General features: G+C 48.3%; 3 protein-coding genes across 3 annotated transcripts in view; 1 reads left to right on the top strand and 2 right to left on the bottom strand.

The window, feature by feature from the left end:
- The first annotated feature begins 6401 nt into the window (after positions 1-6401).
- LOC119100929 (endocuticle structural glycoprotein SgAbd-4) overlaps positions 6402-18726 on the top strand; it is a 22046-nt gene continuing 9721 nt past the window's right edge. Inside the window, exon 1 of the mRNA XM_037224136.1 lies at positions 6402-6440. Coding sequence (XP_037080031.1) covers positions 6432-6440 — 9 coding nt within the window. The 5' untranslated portion in view covers positions 6402-6431. The remainder of the gene's footprint in view (positions 6441-18726) is intronic.
- LOC119100928 (endocuticle structural glycoprotein SgAbd-4) lies at positions 10778-11983 on the bottom strand. Its single transcript, XM_037224133.1, has 3 exons — positions 11948-11983; positions 11398-11498; positions 10778-11126 (listed from the first exon to the last, which is right to left on the bottom strand). Exons 1-3 carry the CDS (start codon positions 11954-11956, stop codon positions 10940-10942), a joined length of 297 nt encoding a protein of 98 aa, XP_037080028.1. The 5' UTR covers positions 11957-11983; the 3' UTR covers positions 10778-10939.
- LOC119100927 (endocuticle structural glycoprotein SgAbd-4-like) lies at positions 16301-17508 on the bottom strand. Its single transcript, XM_037224132.1, has 3 exons — positions 17457-17508; positions 16907-17007; positions 16301-16642 (listed from the first exon to the last, which is right to left on the bottom strand). Exons 1-3 carry the CDS (start codon positions 17463-17465, stop codon positions 16456-16458), a joined length of 297 nt encoding a protein of 98 aa, XP_037080027.1. The 5' UTR covers positions 17466-17508; the 3' UTR covers positions 16301-16455.

Genomic DNA, 18726 nt, shown 5'->3' with positions numbered 1-18726 from the left:
ATCCCCTGCCCCACCCGCGTGGGGCGCAAGTGGGGTGCGGGAACCCTCGCACATTTCCCAGCACAGCCACTGGACATGCCGACAAAACATGTCCCCTCTGATGACATGGGAAACCAGTATTGTGCCGGTGACGACAGTTGGCCGTCGGGTGTGCATGGCTGCCACACCCGAAGCAGACGTGGGCACTGGAAAAGTGCCCCAGGGTTGAAAAGGCTTCTGATTTACCAGATATGGTAAGTGACAAAAACTGAAACTTTTGCAAGCCAACTGGTGACAACATTGCAAAAACGAAGATAAATTTCAACAGCCTAGAACATACCACAACAGACCACCTCAGCTGGCTGAAACTTAAAGCTTAGTATTGGCTGTTCTTGCTAACGCTTGCAGCATGATCATGTGTGAGCACACGTCGAAATGTTAACGTTTCGCTGTATGAGCAAGTTGAGCCATACGAAGCTGCCAAACATAATAGTTTTAACCGGGATAGCTTTTTGCAGGTGACAGAAACACACTACAAATTTTACCATATCAGTGCTGACGTCACAGATCCGTGGTCGCACAGTGCTTTTCCAATGCCTCTCAGATCAGTGCTTTTCGCAGATTTCTTCAGCCACGATTCACTTCGCATACTAAACAACATAAAATACCAGATAACTAAGCTTATTATTAGTCGTAAAGATCGCAGCTGGCTGCATCATCTTGCGACGAATGTGACCAGCTTGCTCCGCAGCGTTTTAAAGCGTCATGTCATTTGAGAGAGATGGGCACAAGCTGAGGTTCAGTGCAAGGCTGTGGGCTGCTGTCGGTTGTGTTGATGTTGTGAGGAGCTGACTGGCTAGAAGAAATCAGTGGCGGATTGGTAGAGCCGGCAGGTAGCTGGTTCAAGGTGTCATTATATTATACCACCGTTCCGTCCACGCTGCCGCGCCCGACCGACAGTCCCCGCTCGCTCGGTGCCTGGACCGGGCGGCGCCCGCGGCCATGAGAGGCCCGCACCCCAGATGCATAGGCAGCCCGCAACGCACCGGACGTCGGTCGCTCACTCATAGTACATATACCAGAGCGCTCAGCCTACTCATCCGCTGACGCTCTGCGACGGTTCTTGGCGCGCAACGTTGGAGCTGGGGCTATTACAATAGCGTGGTTGTAGAACATAAGTGCTGGCTGTCCATCAGGACGTCTCATTCCCGAGACCGGCCTTCCGAAGCGGCGCGCTGGACCCCGTCCACTGTGCGTGTACGCTGCCCAGACCAGGCTTCGGTGACCCCAGGGGATGGCAATAATCCCAAAGTTGTCATGTATTGAAAATGCTGATTTTGCCATCCCCGGGCATCACAGCCGATAAAAAGCAACACCTCTGTTATGAAACTTTGTATATAACTGTTTAGAACAGAATAGTAACCCGAAACTTTTCCAGCAAGAGAAGCAAAAATGCTCGGAAGAACCCGTATCCCTACGTATACCTAAATACCCCTATACCTAAATACCCCTATGGGGAATTGTGTTCGGATTTTCATAAGAACACCATCAAGACATTGGCTAGCTTTCTCCAAGTCATTGCCTATTGAGCATCAGTAAAGCAGTAAACAGTAAAGCATCGCCTCTGCGCTCTTTTCTGGGGAACGCGATGCACGTCGTGGTGCACCCTTTTATTGAGTGTCAGTGACTGCAGAGGCAATATTATCGCTCTTGGACCACGGCGAACGAGAGAACTCATGCTGACAGTGAGCTGCATGCACTCGCAGCCTAACCAAAGCCTGCCACACTCCTCACGCCGGCGCCTCATGTGTGCACCATAGCCATTCATTAGAGGGTCACGGCAGGGCAATGATGAGCCACAGGCTGATAATGGCAAATTTTATCCAACAGCTTGCGGAAACGAGCTTTTGGCTGTGGGCCTTTGTCGTCTCTGAGTTTCGACAAGAACACTGCTAAACATTAAATTCGCACGCTTTCGGCCAGATTCCCTCATGCCTTTGTCAAAACTCAAACAGGAAGAAGGCCCAGGGCCAAAAACTCAGATCCCATATTTTTGCGAAAAAATTTTGCGTTAGGAGGCTGTGGCTTAGCACTACCCCGCTACAACCCTTTAGTTATGAGTCCCAAACCAACACTCGGCTACAGAAATCACTGAATTGACTCGAACCGCGCGGATGAAGGGCCAAATCGGAATAAGTCACGTTAAACGTGGCGCTTTCGTCCTGCAGGCGGTGCCCCTTTAAGACAGCAGTTTGAAAACGTTCTTCAAATGCCTTCTGATACTATCTAAATAGGCCTCAATGCCAAGCTCCTTAACGGAAAAGTTAAATGACGCAACAGTTTCGGCCTTTTACACGAGCCGGATTTGTGAAACACAAAAAGAACAGTGCGGAGCTACCAGACGGGCTCAGGAAGAACAGCAGCACGACATCGGCCCACCTGAAGCTGGCCACCGCTCCCAACGGCGACGCGGCGGTCCGCGCGTCGCCCACCATACTGTGTGCAGTCTGCAGTTGAGTGTTCACGTTTTGGCGTGATGGCGATGCGGCGCAGAGGTCTGCGGTGTCCCGGTCTGCGGTTTGCGGTGCAGAGGTGGCGGTATTACCTAGCTGTCTGTTTCAGACGAGGAAACCCTACGTGCAGCAGCTGAATTCCTGATGATGCCGGTCATGGCCCTGAAGATGCACGGACCGGTCGTGATGAGTGACTGGATCGTGGCCGCGGTGAGGTACAGGGGTAGGGGGGGGGGGGGGGGGGTGATGCCGACCATGGCCCTGAAGATGCACGGACAGGTCGTGATGAGTGACGGGATCGTGGCCGCGGTGAGATGCAGGGGTAGGGGGGGGGGGGGTGCTCGCAGACCCCATACGGGTTGTTGATTTCGTGGCCGCGGTGAGGTACAGGGGTAGGGGGATGCTCGCAGACCCCAGACGGGTTGTTGATTTCGTGGCCACGGTGAGATACAGGGGTAGGGGGATGCTCGCAGACCCCAGACGGGTCGCTGATTTCGTGGCCGCGGTGAGGTACAGGGGTAGGGGGATGCTCGCAGACCCCAGACGGGTTGTTGATTTCGTGGCCACGGTGAGATACAGGGGTAGGGGGACGCTCGCAGACCCCAGACGGGTCGCTGATTTCGTGGCCGCGGTGAGGTACAGGGGTAAAAGCATGCTCGAAGACCCCAGACGGCTTGCTGATTTCGTGGCCGCGGTGAGGTACAGAGGTAAGAGCATGCTCGAAGACCCCAGACGGCTTGCTGATTTCGTGGCCGCGGTGAGGTACAGAGGTAAGAGCATGCTCGAAGACCCCAGACGGCTTGCTGATTTCGTGGCCGCGGTGAGGTACAGAGGTAAGAGCATGCTCGAAGACCCCAGACGGCTTGCTGATTTCGTGGCCGCGGTGCGGTACAAAGGTAGGATGATGCTCGAAGACCCCAGACGTCTTGCTGATTTGGGTTGTGGCCCACACTTCTCGCTCAGAGGTCTGCAAAACAGGTAACAATGCTGCTGTACCTTGTGCAGCCAACACAGGTTGTGCGAGGTTGTGAGTAATGGATGTGAGTACGACAACGAGGTTGTGAATAATGACTAAGATGAACCATTGAAAGCATCCAAGCAGTGAAGAAAAGCAGTGTTGTGTTCTGCATCTTGTTCGTGTGTATGTATGTATTTTTCTGTTCGTTATATGTCATTTTTAACAACAAAACGTTCAGTCCCTTTATCCACCTTTTTGTGGTTTGGCTCTGCAAGCGAAAAGCTGGTCAGGATGAACTGAAATCATTAAAAAAAAAAAAAACAGACAAAAAACTGGAGTGTCGCCTGGCACGAGTGTAAGAATTCAATTTTTATGTGCTGCTGCTAGGATGAAAAACATATATGTGGTTTGCTGAGTTGAACAAATGTGCTTGCATTGCTGTTTTATCAATTTTGTTTTTGTTTTTGCTTTTGGGGGGCATGCAGACTGTAACGTGTAAAGAAAAATACTGCCAAGGTGTCCCCAATGTACTGCTCAACATGCAATGGCTAGTCGTCACACATAAATGGGTGCTTCATCGTGTAAAGGCTATATCGGTGTGCTTTAAGCGAAGAAGCCAGTTTATAGTAAATATTGCACAATACTCACGGCAGAACATCTCGACCCACGATGAAACCTCTAACTGAGGGGTGTCCCACATTGGTAATGGGTTTTGCACGTTTCGTAGCCATTTTGAAGATCATTCAGTGCAGTTCACAGCCATGTGCTTTTAAAGTCCTTAACTCCCTTTAGTTTCTGAGCCACACGCCCATGAAGATGTACAGACTATTTCTGGAGACTATTTCAAAGTTACCCACGTATCTCCGACACCGTGATAACGTCATTCACATCCTGTTATTTCATTAGCCATATTACGATCGAGGCCAAGACAAACATAATTGTGTAATTGTCGAGTCGTTAATATCTGGCGATCGTGAGAAAGATTTCCAGATATAACGGCCGTCAACTGCCTTCCAAACAATGTAGGCGGCACGAAATAGTCTGTCCAAAGTCGCATGCACCTAGCTTAGGAACGAGAGGATTTTAGTCTTAAAAAGGACATGACTATGAACTGCAGGAAAAAATCTCGAAAATGGCTGTCTAAGTTTCAAACTCCCTGCAAATGTTGAAAAGTCTCTGTAAGATAATCATGTTATTTGATGTGCAAAATGTGAGCACGCTCGGCCACCGACGTCCTTCACCTGAGACTCACAACCGAGCAGGAAGATTGAGTCACTGTACTGGCACTGATGTAAATTTATTTAGCTCAACCGGTGTGCCTGTTTTTGGTGCGCTTCATGTCTTTTTAAGCACTGTGCATTTATGCTTTCCGTCTGAAGTTTACTTTTCACTAAATCTAGGTAACCTGCAGCTTGTCACTGACATTCAGATCACCCCATGATTTGCCGCTCTAGGTGGTCTTTGTTGATCGGCAAGGACACGACATGAGATGGTGATTCCGACCATAACTAGAAAACGCAATCTAAATATGCAGCTTAATGGTTATGCGAGCCTTAAGAAAAGTTAGCTTTCGTTTACCAGAAACTACTTTCACTATGCGTTCGAGATACAGACACCTTTAGGAAAGTAGCACAATTTCATTTAGAGGTGTTTGCTTACATACTGATCTCACCCTTCTGTATGACAGCTTCACAAGCTTACCGAACATACATAAGACCACAACGGTGCTGAAATTCCTGGGAGTACAGGGTATGGCAATGTCACTGGCCCCTCCCGCAGCAAATGACTGGGTCTCGGGTATGTGCAAACAAAAACGGTCAAGGAACCCAGGCTAAGCATAAGATTTTAAATATGCAAACAAAAATATCAAGGAACATAACCTAAACACAGAATTTCAAGCGGACGGAGTAGAGAGGAACGCAAGTTGACTTTAACGAAGGTTTAATAACATTAGAAGAATATAGATTAACAGAGATGAAGGTCAGAGTGAGTAATAATAAAAACGACAAGTCAAGGCTTTTAGAGCAGCGAAGGGAACAGTAAAATGGGTCGATGAGAACCACTAAAGACGACAGCAGTTCTTGACTGTCCGAAGAGAAGGGTAAAAACAGAACGGGGCTATATTCCGTTCCTGTCCGGCCCGTTTCAGTCCTATCATGTTCTGTCTAAACCGTCACTGTCTCCGTGTTCGATCCGGCCGTTCACGTACTGTCCTCGCTCTCCCACTCTCCGTCTTCTGTCTTCTTCAGTCCGTTCGGTCCGTGCTGGCTTAGGCAGCTCAGCTGAGCACGGTCTGATCCGGTCCATTTCGATCTTTTCTGGACGGGGCGGGGCACATTTCACTAACAGGACCAATTCTGTCAAACGAGGTGGTGTCTTCAGGAGAGGACGAGAAGACTGGGCAGGCGGTGCTGACTCAATTCCATTAAGTTCAAATCAGCTCAGTTCAGTTCACTCCACTCCTGTCCTGCCCCGTTCTGCTATATGCTGCCCTGCGCTTTGCGGTCCTGTCCCGTCTGCCTTTATCTACCGTCCAGTCCTACCCCGCATGTTTGTGTTGGGGAGCCATGGGACCCCGTGCGGTAGCACCGGCAAGACCAGTGGCAACTCACGGCTCCCTGGTTACCATGGCATTTGCCGTCCAATCCACGCGGCTATTCTACGGAATGGCTTCACTTCTTCTTTCCGTGACATTTTGCCACCTGTGCGTGGAGGTGTCAGCACGCCTCCCTCTGTCGATGTTCTGGCCGGCGTCATCGGAGGTTCGTGCGACATGCGGTACGCCGGGGTCGCCACTGTCCACCAATGACTGGTTTCCTGGCGGGTCTTTTGACATCCCAAGGCCGACTTTGACAGCGTATGAGCATAGGTCGCCTCGGGCCAGGGATGAGTGTGACAGTCTGCTATAAAACCGCGCTCCGCCTTCTCACCGGCACCACCCGCCCTGCTCTGCCCAGCAGCCGTCCGGTCCCGCCCCAAACATGAAGCTCGTGAGTATAGCGCTCTGATCGTCAGTATGTGCGGGATCTGCAGGTGACTCGGCTCTGTGAAATACGAGCATGAGGTGGGCATCATGTGCAGGGATATGTCCGGAAAACTTTTATTTCACCAGAAGCCGAGCCATGTCACTAACAGCAGCGGTGTTAGGGCTCAGAAGCATTTCGATTCGTTTCATTTCATACCTCGCTATAGACCTAGTGCTAAATTTTCCCAAATGCTGCGGGGCAACCGCAAAGGTATCCCCGACCTCTCATCACACGATAGTTCCCCATGGCTATGACCGAGGGCTACGACACAATGGACATGACGGGACGCAAGCATTTAGAACTGGTAGACATGGTGTCTCGGCTTTTGTTGCTCATGCTGTCGCCTGGTGATGGAATTCAAGCCATTCTCGTGTCAACGCTGACCTAATGCGACCTTGTATCACGTGTTGCAGGTGCTTGTCCTCTGCCTGGTGGCTCTGGCTTGGGCCGACAAGGATGCCAAAATTGTGAACCAGCAGTTCGAGATCAACGAGGATGGCTCTTACGAGGCCCAGTAAGAATGCCAGTTCTAGAACGCAAACACTAGGCGCTCGTGTGTAACTGTATAATGCATATTATATATTAAGTTCTAAGCGTGCAATGTGCATTACTTAATATTATACTAAGTGTATATTACTAAATATACGTATGTTATGTGCATATAACGACAATGAAAAGTGCACCTACTCCAAGCCCAGTTGGTCGTTCATTTTCAAGGTTTTTTATGTCGCAACCTTTACACCATATTACTGGGTTTAATTATGTGTATTGCCAAGATTCATTCCTTATCTTTGGAGCAATGTCATTTATTTTGCGTGCATACCGAATTCGACGTCAACACTGCATTGGTTTATTTTATTTCTGACATTCAGGCACGAAACCAGCAACGGCATCCAGGCCCGGGAGAACGGCATCTCGTACCCCGGCAGCGAGCCAGAAACGGGCAACTACGTGAGGACTGGCTCCTACTCGTACGAATGGGAGGGCGTCACCTACACCGTCACGTGGGAGGCCGACGAGAACGGATACTTCGCCCAGGGCGACCACCTCCCCAAGTAGAGCCCTTCATTCCCTCTCTCCTCTTCCTACGTCCCTCCGTCGTCTTTGTCCCGTGTCCCTCCGCTAGGAAAAATATTTTTTTGCACCATGAGCCGTCTTGCCAGTCCTACGTGTTTTCTGTGATCCGTGATTCAAATCGTCAATATATTTAACAACTGAAGTCGATGGGTCTGCCTGTCATACAGTGCATATAGTGCGGATACATTTCAGTCAATTGACTGCGATAGAAGAGCATCGCAGCCTCTTTCAAAAAGTGATATCAATCGGCGACCAAAAACCTTGTCAACTGAAAAGCGATAAAAATCATCTTGCTTTTGCCCCGGAAAAGCCATCGGACATTTCTTAAACATGCAAGTATTTCATACACAACGCCAATTTGTAGGCATCACACGCAAAACTAAAGATTAGTCTGGAGCAACGACGCGATACTTTTGTGCCATTACCAAGCAGTTTCACGGTTTATGGAATGACTTTCAGAGCAAATCATTTCGTGGCTTACAGCAAGACCGATAGGAATTTAAGTAGTGAAGCTTTGAAATGCTCACCATTGGAACTGCCACGCATTTAAAAAAAAAAATGCCACGATTTGAGGACATCATTTCTAGCCGATTTCACGAAGGCTTCTTGCGCTGAAAATATTTGAAATAGTTGCTGGTGATTTTTAATAGGTTGCACTATGCACTGCACATTTCGATAATGACTGGATTGTAATCATGTACTTGATCGACATTCAATAACCAAACACGTTATCGAACTTAGAAAGTGGATCATACGGAGCAAGCTAAATTATTGTTGTTTTTTGAGGTACATGCGTTTGGCTCACCTACTTTCTTATATCATAACCATACCTGGCAGCGATGTGGATCGACAGAGGGTGTTAGACGCCACGCCACGACATTATTGTTTGCATTGGTGTCCTTTGAAGCCAAATGGGCGTTGAGGATCATTTAAAGGGAGTATAACGCATTTGACTTGGAGTTTTAAAATGAAATAGCCATCTGAAGTCCATTCGGTGCAGTTCGCAGCACTGCACTTCACGAGGCGTATTACTTCTACCGACTCTCTTATTTCTAAGCAACACGCCCACATAAAACATCACATCACATAAAAAAGAACAGACTATTTCAGAGTGTTAAGAAGAATAGGATGTAGGATTAGTTAAAACGCTTTTTGCGAAATCGGTGCAAGGCTTGCATTTGTAATTTCCAAGCAGCAAGCACGATATGCCTCATACTGAACTGATGTTCGTCGAATCTCAGCTAGGAGCCCAAGAATTTTGCATGGCAAAAACATCCTACATTCCTTTATCCTGCCTTGAAGTCGCGAGCGTGAAGGTGAATATGATTTATGGAGAAGACAGTGCACACCGTATAGCAAATAAAGGTGTGTTGAATACCGGCACTGAATGGGTGCACGTGCTGATTCAGATTCCCCCAGGACTGGCTACAATTTCGACGACAGCGCGTTGCATTTAGCACTGTTTTTCGAAATGCTGATATTCCCGGCCTACCCAGTGATTACCAGCACAACCGAGCGTCGCACGAGCTCCTGTTGGCTACAGTTGCTTTCCAAAGAATCTCGGTGCGAAACTTTTCAAACATTTTCTAGAGCACTTTCTATTGTGTATTTGCTTGTGGCACAGCTTCCTTCATGAGTGGCTTTTGACTGGGCATGTATGGCGGAGATTCCAAAACATGTTTAAAAGGACATGCATGTTTATAAAATTACGGTTTGCTGGTTGCGCGCATGATTATTCTCACGAACAGTCATGATCCCAGATATGTCCAGCCAAAACTTTGCAATCAGTTTCGGTGACGAATCTGACGCAGACGCAACCGAACAGAATACTGTAATTCTGTGTACGTCACTGTTGACAGCTTGGCATTGCTTACCTTCACAGCTTATTCAAATAAATTTTCTTCCTCATGAACAATCAACGAATTGATGCGAATATTCCACGTTTGAAGATATGTCAGCAAGCACCATAAATCATGACATAAGCTCACTTACAACCATTGCTATACTTTCAAGAAGAAAAGCTGCTCAAGACAACACGATTTCTCTTTTTAGTAAACATGATATTCAATACGTCATTGTTCGACTGCGTCATGGAAAGTTTGTGTGATGTTAGAGGTGCTGACAAACTAGCCGTGCAAAGTTGTCACCCAAGCTCTCACATGTAGCTCTTCAACTCGCCAGGAGATAGCAGTGGAAGTGCTGGAGGTGTTTGCTAAAGAAAATAGCGTTATGAGCTCGGGTTTTGACGTTTTCTGTGGTTTTCGTGCATGTTTTCCAGTGCATTGAATGTGTTTGCTTGCATTCGCATGCTCGGGTAGGGCGTTTTTCTTGAGTTATTCGATTCCAAGTTTTATTCTCGTAATATCCAGCGCGCATGTCCAAGTTCTTGCATTATGTAGCACAAAGAGTCAGTAGTGCTTGAATGTTGCACAGCCTGCACGGCTTTGATCAAGAGCCAATTGATGTTTGTTATATTTGTAAACCATGCTCACGTGAGCCAGACATGAGCGAGTTCACAATTATCCCCTTCTTGGCTTGAAAGCTGCATAGCCAATGGGGTGGCAGCATTTGAATGACGTTCCTATGATGTCTTGCAGGCCTGAGTGGCCTTGTCATAATCTGCTCGAAATAGCCTATATTTCTTCGCGGGCGCAGGACAGGATTTGGATGTCGCTATTACGATGTCATGAATGCCAAAATGAATTTGAAATGCTCTCCCCAGTATATATTTCTCTATTTTCGCAGGTGTGCAGCTCAGAAACTAGGGGGCTCGGTTTTTAAGAAGAGCAGGATTGTAAACAGCACTGAAGAGTCTTCAAGACAGCTGTTTCAGTTCAAAACCCCATAAAAGGTGGAGCACTCCCTTCGAATTTATGTGGGTCCATCTGTAATCCACCACGCTATTGTCTCTAAAAAATTATTCTAAGGCATGAAACTGCTTGCTTGTGGCACAAATGTGTCGCATTGTTGCTCCAGACCAATCCTTAGTTTTGCGTGTGATGCGTATCAATTTACGTTGGGTAAAAAATATTCGGATATTGAAGAAATGCCCACCAGGTTTTTTTCGCGACCGATCCAAAGATGGCCGACAAGCATCGGCTTTTAGTTGGCAAAGTGCTTGAGTTCCGATCGACATTTCTACTTGGAACATGCTGCGATACGTTTCCCACTGCCGTCAGTTGATAGAGCAGTATCCGTACTTCGGGAGAGGCGAACCAGTCGACTTTCGTTGTTAAATATATTGCTGATTTCGGATAACAGATCACAGATAACACGCGGGACTGGCACGAGGGCTTATGGTGCAACGAAGTACTTCTTCGCAGTGGTGGGACACGAGACAGAAACGACGGAGGGACGTAGGAAGCGGAGAGAGGGGGCAGAGGGCTTTACTTGGGGAGGTGGTCGCCCTGGGCGAAGTATCCGTTCTCGTCAGCCTCCCACGTGACGGTGTAGGTGACGCCCTCCCACTCGTACGAGTAGGAGCCAGTCCTCACGTAGTTGCCCGTCTCCGGCTCGTTGCCCGGGTACGAGATGCCGTTCTCCTGGGCCTGGATGCCGTTGCTGGTTTCGTGCCTGGAGGACAGGTGTCCAAATGAACAAATTCGGTGTCGAAATAGAGATTGATATGCACAGGAAATAGATGACAATGTTACAAACACCAGGGATGTATCTCGGCATTACGCACGATTGAACTCCATAATATGGTATAATGGTTGCGACATAAAAAGCCTTCAAAATGGACGATTAACTGACCTTGGTGTCAATGCAATTTTAATGGTCGTTATTTGACACAACAATTGCACATAAGCACCAGGTGTTAACGTTCTAGAGCTGGCATTCTTACTGGGCCTCGTAGGAGCCATCCTCGTTGATCTCGAACTGCTGGTTCACAATTTTGGCGTCCTTGTCGGCCCAAGCTAGAGCCACCAGGCAGAGGACAAGCACCTGCAACACGTGATACAAGGTCGCATTAGGTCAGCGTTGACACGAGAATGGCTTGAATCCCATCACCAGGCGACAGCATGAGCAACAAAAGCCGAGACACCATGTCTACCAGTTCTAAATGCTTGCGTCCCGTCATGTCCATTGTGTCGTAGCCCTCGGTCATAGCCATGGGGAACTATCGTGTGATGAGAGGTCGGGGATACCTTTGCGGTTGCCCCGCAGCATTTGGGAAAATTTAGCACTAGGTCTATAGCGATGTATGGAATGAAACGAATCGAAATGCTTCTGAGCCCTAACACCGCTGCTGTTAGTGACATGGCTCGGCTTCTGGTGAAATAAAAGTTTTCCGGACATATCCCTGCACATGATGCCCACCTCATGCTCGTATTTCACAGAGCCGAGTCACACGCAGATCCCGCATGTACTGACGATCAGAGCGCTGTACTCACCAGCTTCATGTTTGGGGCGGGCGGGACCGGACGGCTGCTGGGCAGAGCAGGGCGAGTGGTGCCGGTGGGAAGGCGGAACGCGGTTTTATAGCAGACTGTCATGCCCATCCTCAGCCCGAGGCAACCTATGCTCATTCGCTGTCAAAGTCGGCCTTGGGATGTCGAAAGACCCGCCAGGAAACCGGTCATTGGTGGACAGTGGCGACCCCGGCGTACCGCAAGTCGCGCGAACCTCCAGTGACGCCGGCCGGAACACCGACAGAGGGAGGCGTGCTGACACCTCCACGCACAGGTGGCAAAATTGCCATGGCAGAAGTAGTAAAGCCATTGCGTAACTCAACCTTTTGGATTGGACAGTAATTGCCATGGTACCCAGAGAGCCGTGATTTGCCAATGGTCCTGCCGGCACCACTAAGCGAAAGTCCCATGGCTCCCCAACATAAAAATCCAGGGTAGGACTGGACGGTGGACAAAGACAGACGGGACAGGACTGAATTGATCCTGTTTGTAAATTTCGTTCCGCCCTGTCTAGAAAAGATCAGACTGGACTGGACCAGATCGAGTCTTAGCATGTCTGTGCCGTGGGTGATGAATGCTTTCGCGGAAAAGGATGAAGGTAGCCTGCAAAAAACTCTAGATGAGATCTTATCATTGCCCCCATAGGCTACGGTCCACAGCATTTAATTGGATTTGTATCACTGTTCCATAGACGATGGAACAAAGGGATCTAAAGGACATGGTAAGTGTCGTTTTTAAAGGGAAGGAGCCATTTGTAGGGACAGTGTGACTGCTTGCCTGCACATGCCGAACACTTCTTTATCTGTCATTGTACTTTCCATCCTAGTTCATGCAGTTGTATTTGAATGATTCCGGGATGCATTCAACAATATGCATGGGATTCTCTGGTTATACCAAACTCTAGATACTAGGATGCCTGATAGGAACCGGGTGTGATGTAATGGATGCCAGGGACGTTCAAATTTTGTTCTCCAGATTTTCACCGCGGTTGGAGCGTTGTTATGCATTCCGAAAGTTCACGCAAACCGTACTTGCTACCACCGCTAATACCAGATCTCTCTAATTTCGCCACTGCCTCTTGCCAGTCCTGCTCTAATGCTGTTGTATTGTCAGACTCTTTAGTGACACCAAAACACACCTCGCAAAGCCAGTGGAAGTGCTGTTTGTCACAGCACTGAGCTTCGGCGAAAACTTACTTCATTTTGTGGGTTTTTTACGTACCCGTTGCAACTTACGTCTCATTCGATATGGGATGTCTATCTGGCACTTTCTTGAAAGAAGGAGGTCGGGTAATTTATCTAATTATGAGATATTTGTTCATGTCATCATATATTATCATCATGACCATTGTGAATGAGCTTTTGAGCTCAGTGAATGGATAAATGTACGTATTGAATGACTGCTGCCGGACGTCGGCAACACTGGGTGCGTGCGTATTTCGTCGTGTTACTTAAAATACTGGTCGCCGGCGACTGGGAGGTGATCCGGTAGCATTTTGGCCACATAAAAACGCAACGTTGTGAACGTGAAGGTAAAGTTGATTTATGGACGGGGCAGAAACACGCTATGATGAATAAATGGTTGGTAAATTCCGGCATTGAATGGGTGCACGTGTTGATGCACATTCCCCCACGACCCCACGACTACAAACTCGACGACAGCGTGTTGAATTTGACGCTGTTTTCCAAAATGCCGACATTTCCGGCTTTCCCGACGATTGCCAGCGTCGCAAAAGCTCCTGTTTGCCACAGTTAGTTTCCAAAGGATCCCCGTGCAAAACTTTTCAATTTTTTAAAGCAGCTTTCATCGTGTATTTGCTTGTGGCACAGCTTCTTCCAAGGGTGGTTTTTGACTAGACATGCATCGCAGAGAGTAAAAACAGGTGTGAAAAGACATGGATGTTTATAAAGCTGCGGTTGTTGGTTGTGAGCATGATTATTCTCACGAACAGTCATGATCCCAGATCTCTCCAGTCAAAGCTCTTTGTTAGGTTTCGGTGACGTATCCGACGCCGATGCAACCGAACAGAATGCTTTATTCTGGCTACGTCGCTGTTGAACACTTTACATACACTCACATACGTTCACAGCTAACTTGAATAAACTTCGTTATTCATGAATGATCCAGAAATAAATGGGAATATTCAATATTTTTTAGTTTTGACAGTAGGCATCATGTATCAACTAATTAGCTCATTTATAACCATCGGTATACTTTAAAGAAGAAATGCCGCTGTAGACAACATGATCTCTTTTTTTAGTAAACATGCTACTCAATACGTCATTGTTTGATTGCGTCCCGGAACGTTTGTGTGATGTTAGAGGTACTGACAAACTGGCTGCGCGAAGTTGTCACCCTAACTCTCACACGTGGCTCTCCAGCTCGCCGAGAGATAGCAGTGGAGGTGCTGGAGGTGTTTGCTGACGAAAATAGCGTTAAGAGCTCGTATTTTGATCTTTTCCGTGATTTTAGTGCCTAATTTCTGGTGATGTAATGTGTTTACTTGCATTTGTATGCTTGTGTATGGCGATTTTCTCAAATTATTCGATTGCAGGTCCTTTTTTGCAATGTCTATTACACATGTCAAAGGCTATGCATTGTGTAGCACAAAACGTCCTTGGTATTTGAAGGTTGCACAGCGTGCACAATTTTGATCGAGAGACAATTGATGCTTATTATGTTTGTAAGCCGTGCTCACGTAAACAAGACATGAGCGATTTCATGATTGTCCTCTTCTTGGCGTCGAACACCGCACAATCAACTAATTAGCTCATTTATAACTATTGGTATACTTTGAAGAAGAAATACCGCTCTAGACAACATGATCTCTTTTTTTAGTAAACATGCTACTCAATGCGCCATTGTTCGATTGCGTCATGTAACGTTTGTGTGATGTTAGAGGTACTGACAAACTGGCTGTGCAAAGTTGTCACCCTAACTCTCACACGTGGCTCTTCAGCTCACCGAGAGATAGCAGTGGAGGTGCTGGAGGTGTTCGCTGACGAAAATAGCGTTAAGGGCTCGTGTTTTGATCTTTTCGTGGTTTTAGTGCTCATTTTCTGATGGATGTTATGTGTTTACGTGCATTCGCATGCTTGGGTATGGCGCTTTTCTCAAATTATTTGATTGCAAGTCCTTTTTTCGTAATATCTATTACACATGTCAAAGGTTGTGCATTATGTAGCACAGAACGTCCTTGGTATTTGAAGGCTGCACAGCGTGCACAATTTTGATCAAGAGACAATTGATGTTTTTATTATGTTTGTAAGCCAGACATGAGCGATTTCACGATTACCCTCTTCTTGGCCTCGAACACCGCACAGCCAATAGGGTGGCAGCATTTCAATGACGTTCCTGTGGGGTTATACAGGCTTGAGTTACCTGGTCATAGTCTGCTCGAAAAATTCTGTACTTTTTCGTGGGGGGTATGGATAGAGGGAGAGAGAGAGAGAGAGAGAGAGAGAGAGAGAGAGAGAGAGAGAGAGGAGAGAGAGAAGAGAGCGAGAGAGAGACGCTCGAGCGAGCCGCGAGCGCGCGGCGCGCGCCCCCCGCCCGCGCCCGCTCGCGCGCGCGGTCGCGCGCGCGCGCTCTCTCTCCTCTGTCTGTCTCTCTGTGTCTCTCTCGCTCTCCCTATCTCTCTCTCTCTCTCTATCTCTCCTCTCTCTCTCTCTCTCTGTCTCTCAAACTGCATCTCTTATGCGTGTGTGTGTTTTTGTGTTTTTTTTGTGTGTTTGTGTGTGTTGTTTGCGTGTGTGGTTTGTGTGTGTGTGTTGTGTGGGTGTGGGTGGTTTGGTGGGTGGGTGTGGTGGGTGTGGGTGTGGGGTGTGTGTTGGGTGATGGGTGTGGGTGTGTGGGGTGGTTGGGTGTGGGTTGTGGTCGCGTGTGGCGTGGCGTGGGGTGGTTGTGGGTGTGGTGGTGGTGTGGGTGTGTGGGGGGGGTGGAGTGTGTGTGGGTGGGTGTGTGGACTCTCTTTGAATTTCTGTGGGTCCCTCTGTAAGCCATCACACTACTATCTCTGAACAGCTACTATGCACTGTGAAACTACTTGGTTATGGCACAAAAGTGTCGTGTTGTTGTTCCAGACTAATTTTTTGTTTTGCGCGTGATACGTATCAATTTACGTTGCGCATGAAATGCTTGTATGTTGAAGAAAGGAACGCCAGACTTCTCTGTGACCGATCCAAAGATGGCTGAGTTGCATCGGCTTTTAGTTGACGAAGTGTTTGGGTTCCGATTGACATCCCTACTTGGAACAGGCTGCGATATGCTTTCCACCACCGTCAGTTGATAGAACAGTATCCGCACTTCGGGAGAGGCAAACCAGTCGACTTCGTTGTTAAATATATTGATGATGTCGGATAACAGATCACAGATAACACGCGGGACTGGCACGAGGGCTTATGGTGCAACGAAGTACTTCTTCGCAGTGGTTGGACACGAGACAGAAACGACGGAGGGACGTAGGAAGCGGAGAGAGAGGACAGAGGGCTTTACTTGGGGAGGTGGTCGCCCTGGGCGAAGTATCCGTTCTCGTCAGCCTCCCACGTGACGGTGTAGGTGACGCCCTCCCACTCGTACGAGTAGGAGCCAGTCCTCACATAGTTGCCCGTCTCCGGCTCGTTGCCCGGGTACGAGATGCCGTTCTCATCGGCGCGGATGCCGTTGCTGGTTTCGTGCCTGGAGAACAGGTGTCCGAATGAACCAATGCGATGTTGAAATCGAATTTGACATGCACAGGAAATTGAATGGCATGCTTTAAACACCACGGTTGCTTATTGTTGTTACGCACAAGCATTTTGATATTTAGGTGATGACCTCACCGCGCCTCGACAATGGCGTAATTAGCAGCGCATTGGACGAATGCAGCTTTTATGATAGTTATATGATATAACAATGATAAATAAGCGCCTAGCATCTGCCTTCTTGGACTGGTATTCTTACTGGGCCTCGTAGGAGCCATCCTCGTTGATCTCGAACTGCTGGTTCACAATTTTGGCGTCCTTGTCGGCCCAAGCTAGAGCCACCAGGCAGAGGACAAGCACCTGCAACACGTGATACAAGGTCGCATTAGGTCAGCGTTGACACGAGAATGGCTTGAATTCCATCACCAGGCGACAGCATGAGCAACAAAAGCCGAGACACCATGTCTACCAGTTCTAAATGCTTGCATCCCGTCATGTCTATTGGGTCGTAGCCCTCGGTCATAGCCATGGGGAACTATCGTGTGATGAGAGGTCGGGGATACCTTTGCGGTTGCCCCGCAGCATTTGGGAAAATTTAGCACTAGGTCTATAGCGATGTATGGAATGAAACGAATCGAAATGCTTCTGAGCCCTAACACCGCTGCTGTTAGTGACATGGCTCGGCTTCTGGTGAAATAAAAGTTTTCCGGACATATTCCTGCACATGATGCCCACCTCATGCTCGTATTTCACAGAGCCGAGTCACACGCAGATCCCGCATGTACTGACGATCAGAGCGCTGTACTCACGAGCTTCATGTTTGGGGCGGGCGGGACCGGACGACTGCTGGGCAGAGCAGGGCGAGTGGTGCCGGTGGGAAGGCGGAGCGCGGTTTTATAGCAGACTGTCATGCCCATCCTCAGCCCGAGGCGACCTATGCTCATTCGCTGTCAAAGTCGGCCTTGGGATGTCGAAAGACCCGCCAGGAAACCGGTCATTGGTGGACAGTGGCGACCCCGGCGTACCGCAAGTCGCGCGAACCTCCAGTGACGCCGGCCGGAACACCGACAGAGGGAGGCGTGCTGACACCTCCACGCACAGGTGGCAAAATTGTCATGAGCAGAAGTAGTGAAGCCATTGCGTAACTCAACCGTTTGGATTGGACAGTAATTGCCATGGTACCCAGAGAGCCGTGATTTGCCAATGGTCCTGCCGGCACCACTAAGCGAAAGTCTCGTGGCTCCCCAACATAAAAATCCAGGGTAGGACTGGACGGTGGACAAAGACAGACGGGACAGGACTGAATTGATCCTGTTTGTAGATTTCATTCCGCCCTGTCCAGAAAAGATCAGACTGGACTGGACCAGATCGAGTCTTAGCATGTCTGTGCCGTGGGTGATGAATGCTTTCGCGGAAAAGGATGAAGGTAGCCTGCAAAAAACTCTAGATGAGATCTTATCATTGCCCCCATAGGCTAACGGTCCACAGCATTTAATTGGATTCGTATCACTGTTCCATAGACGATGGAACGAAGGGATCTAGAGGACATGGTAAGTGTCGTTTTTAACGGGAAGGAGCCATTTGTAGGGACAGTGTGACTGCTTGCCTGCACATTCCGAACACTTCTTTATCTGTCATTGTACTTTCCATCCTAGTTCATGCAGTTGTATTGAATTATTCCGGGATGTATTCAACAATATGCATGGGATTCTCTGGTTATACCAATCTCTAGCTACTAGGATGCCTGATAGGAACCGGGTGTGATGTATGGATGCCAGGGACGGTAAATTCCGGCATTGAATGGGTGCACGTGTTGATGCATATTTCCCCACGACCCCACGACTACAAACTCGACGACAGCGTGTTGTATTTGACGCTGTTTTCCAAAATGCCGACATTTCCGGCTTTCCCGACGATTGCCAGCGTCACAAAAGCTCCTGTTTGCCACAATTAGTTTCCAAAGGATCCCCGTGCAAAACTTTTCAAAATTTTAAAGCAGTTTTCATCGTATATTTGGTTGTGGCACAGCTTCTTCCAAGGGTGGTTTTTGACTAGACATGCATCGCAGAGAGTAAAAAC

The sequence above is a fragment of the Pollicipes pollicipes genome, unplaced genomic scaffold, assembly GCF_011947565.3.
Source record: "Pollicipes pollicipes isolate AB1234 unplaced genomic scaffold, Ppol_2.1 Scaffold_4881;HRSCAF=5763_pilon_pilon_pilon, whole genome shotgun sequence".
In the NCBI taxonomy this organism is placed as follows: domain Eukaryota; kingdom Metazoa; phylum Arthropoda; class Thecostraca; order Pollicipedomorpha; family Pollicipedidae; genus Pollicipes; species Pollicipes pollicipes.
Note: the sequence above shows the minus strand (reverse complement) of the source record. Positions and strands in the feature narration are given on the sequence as shown.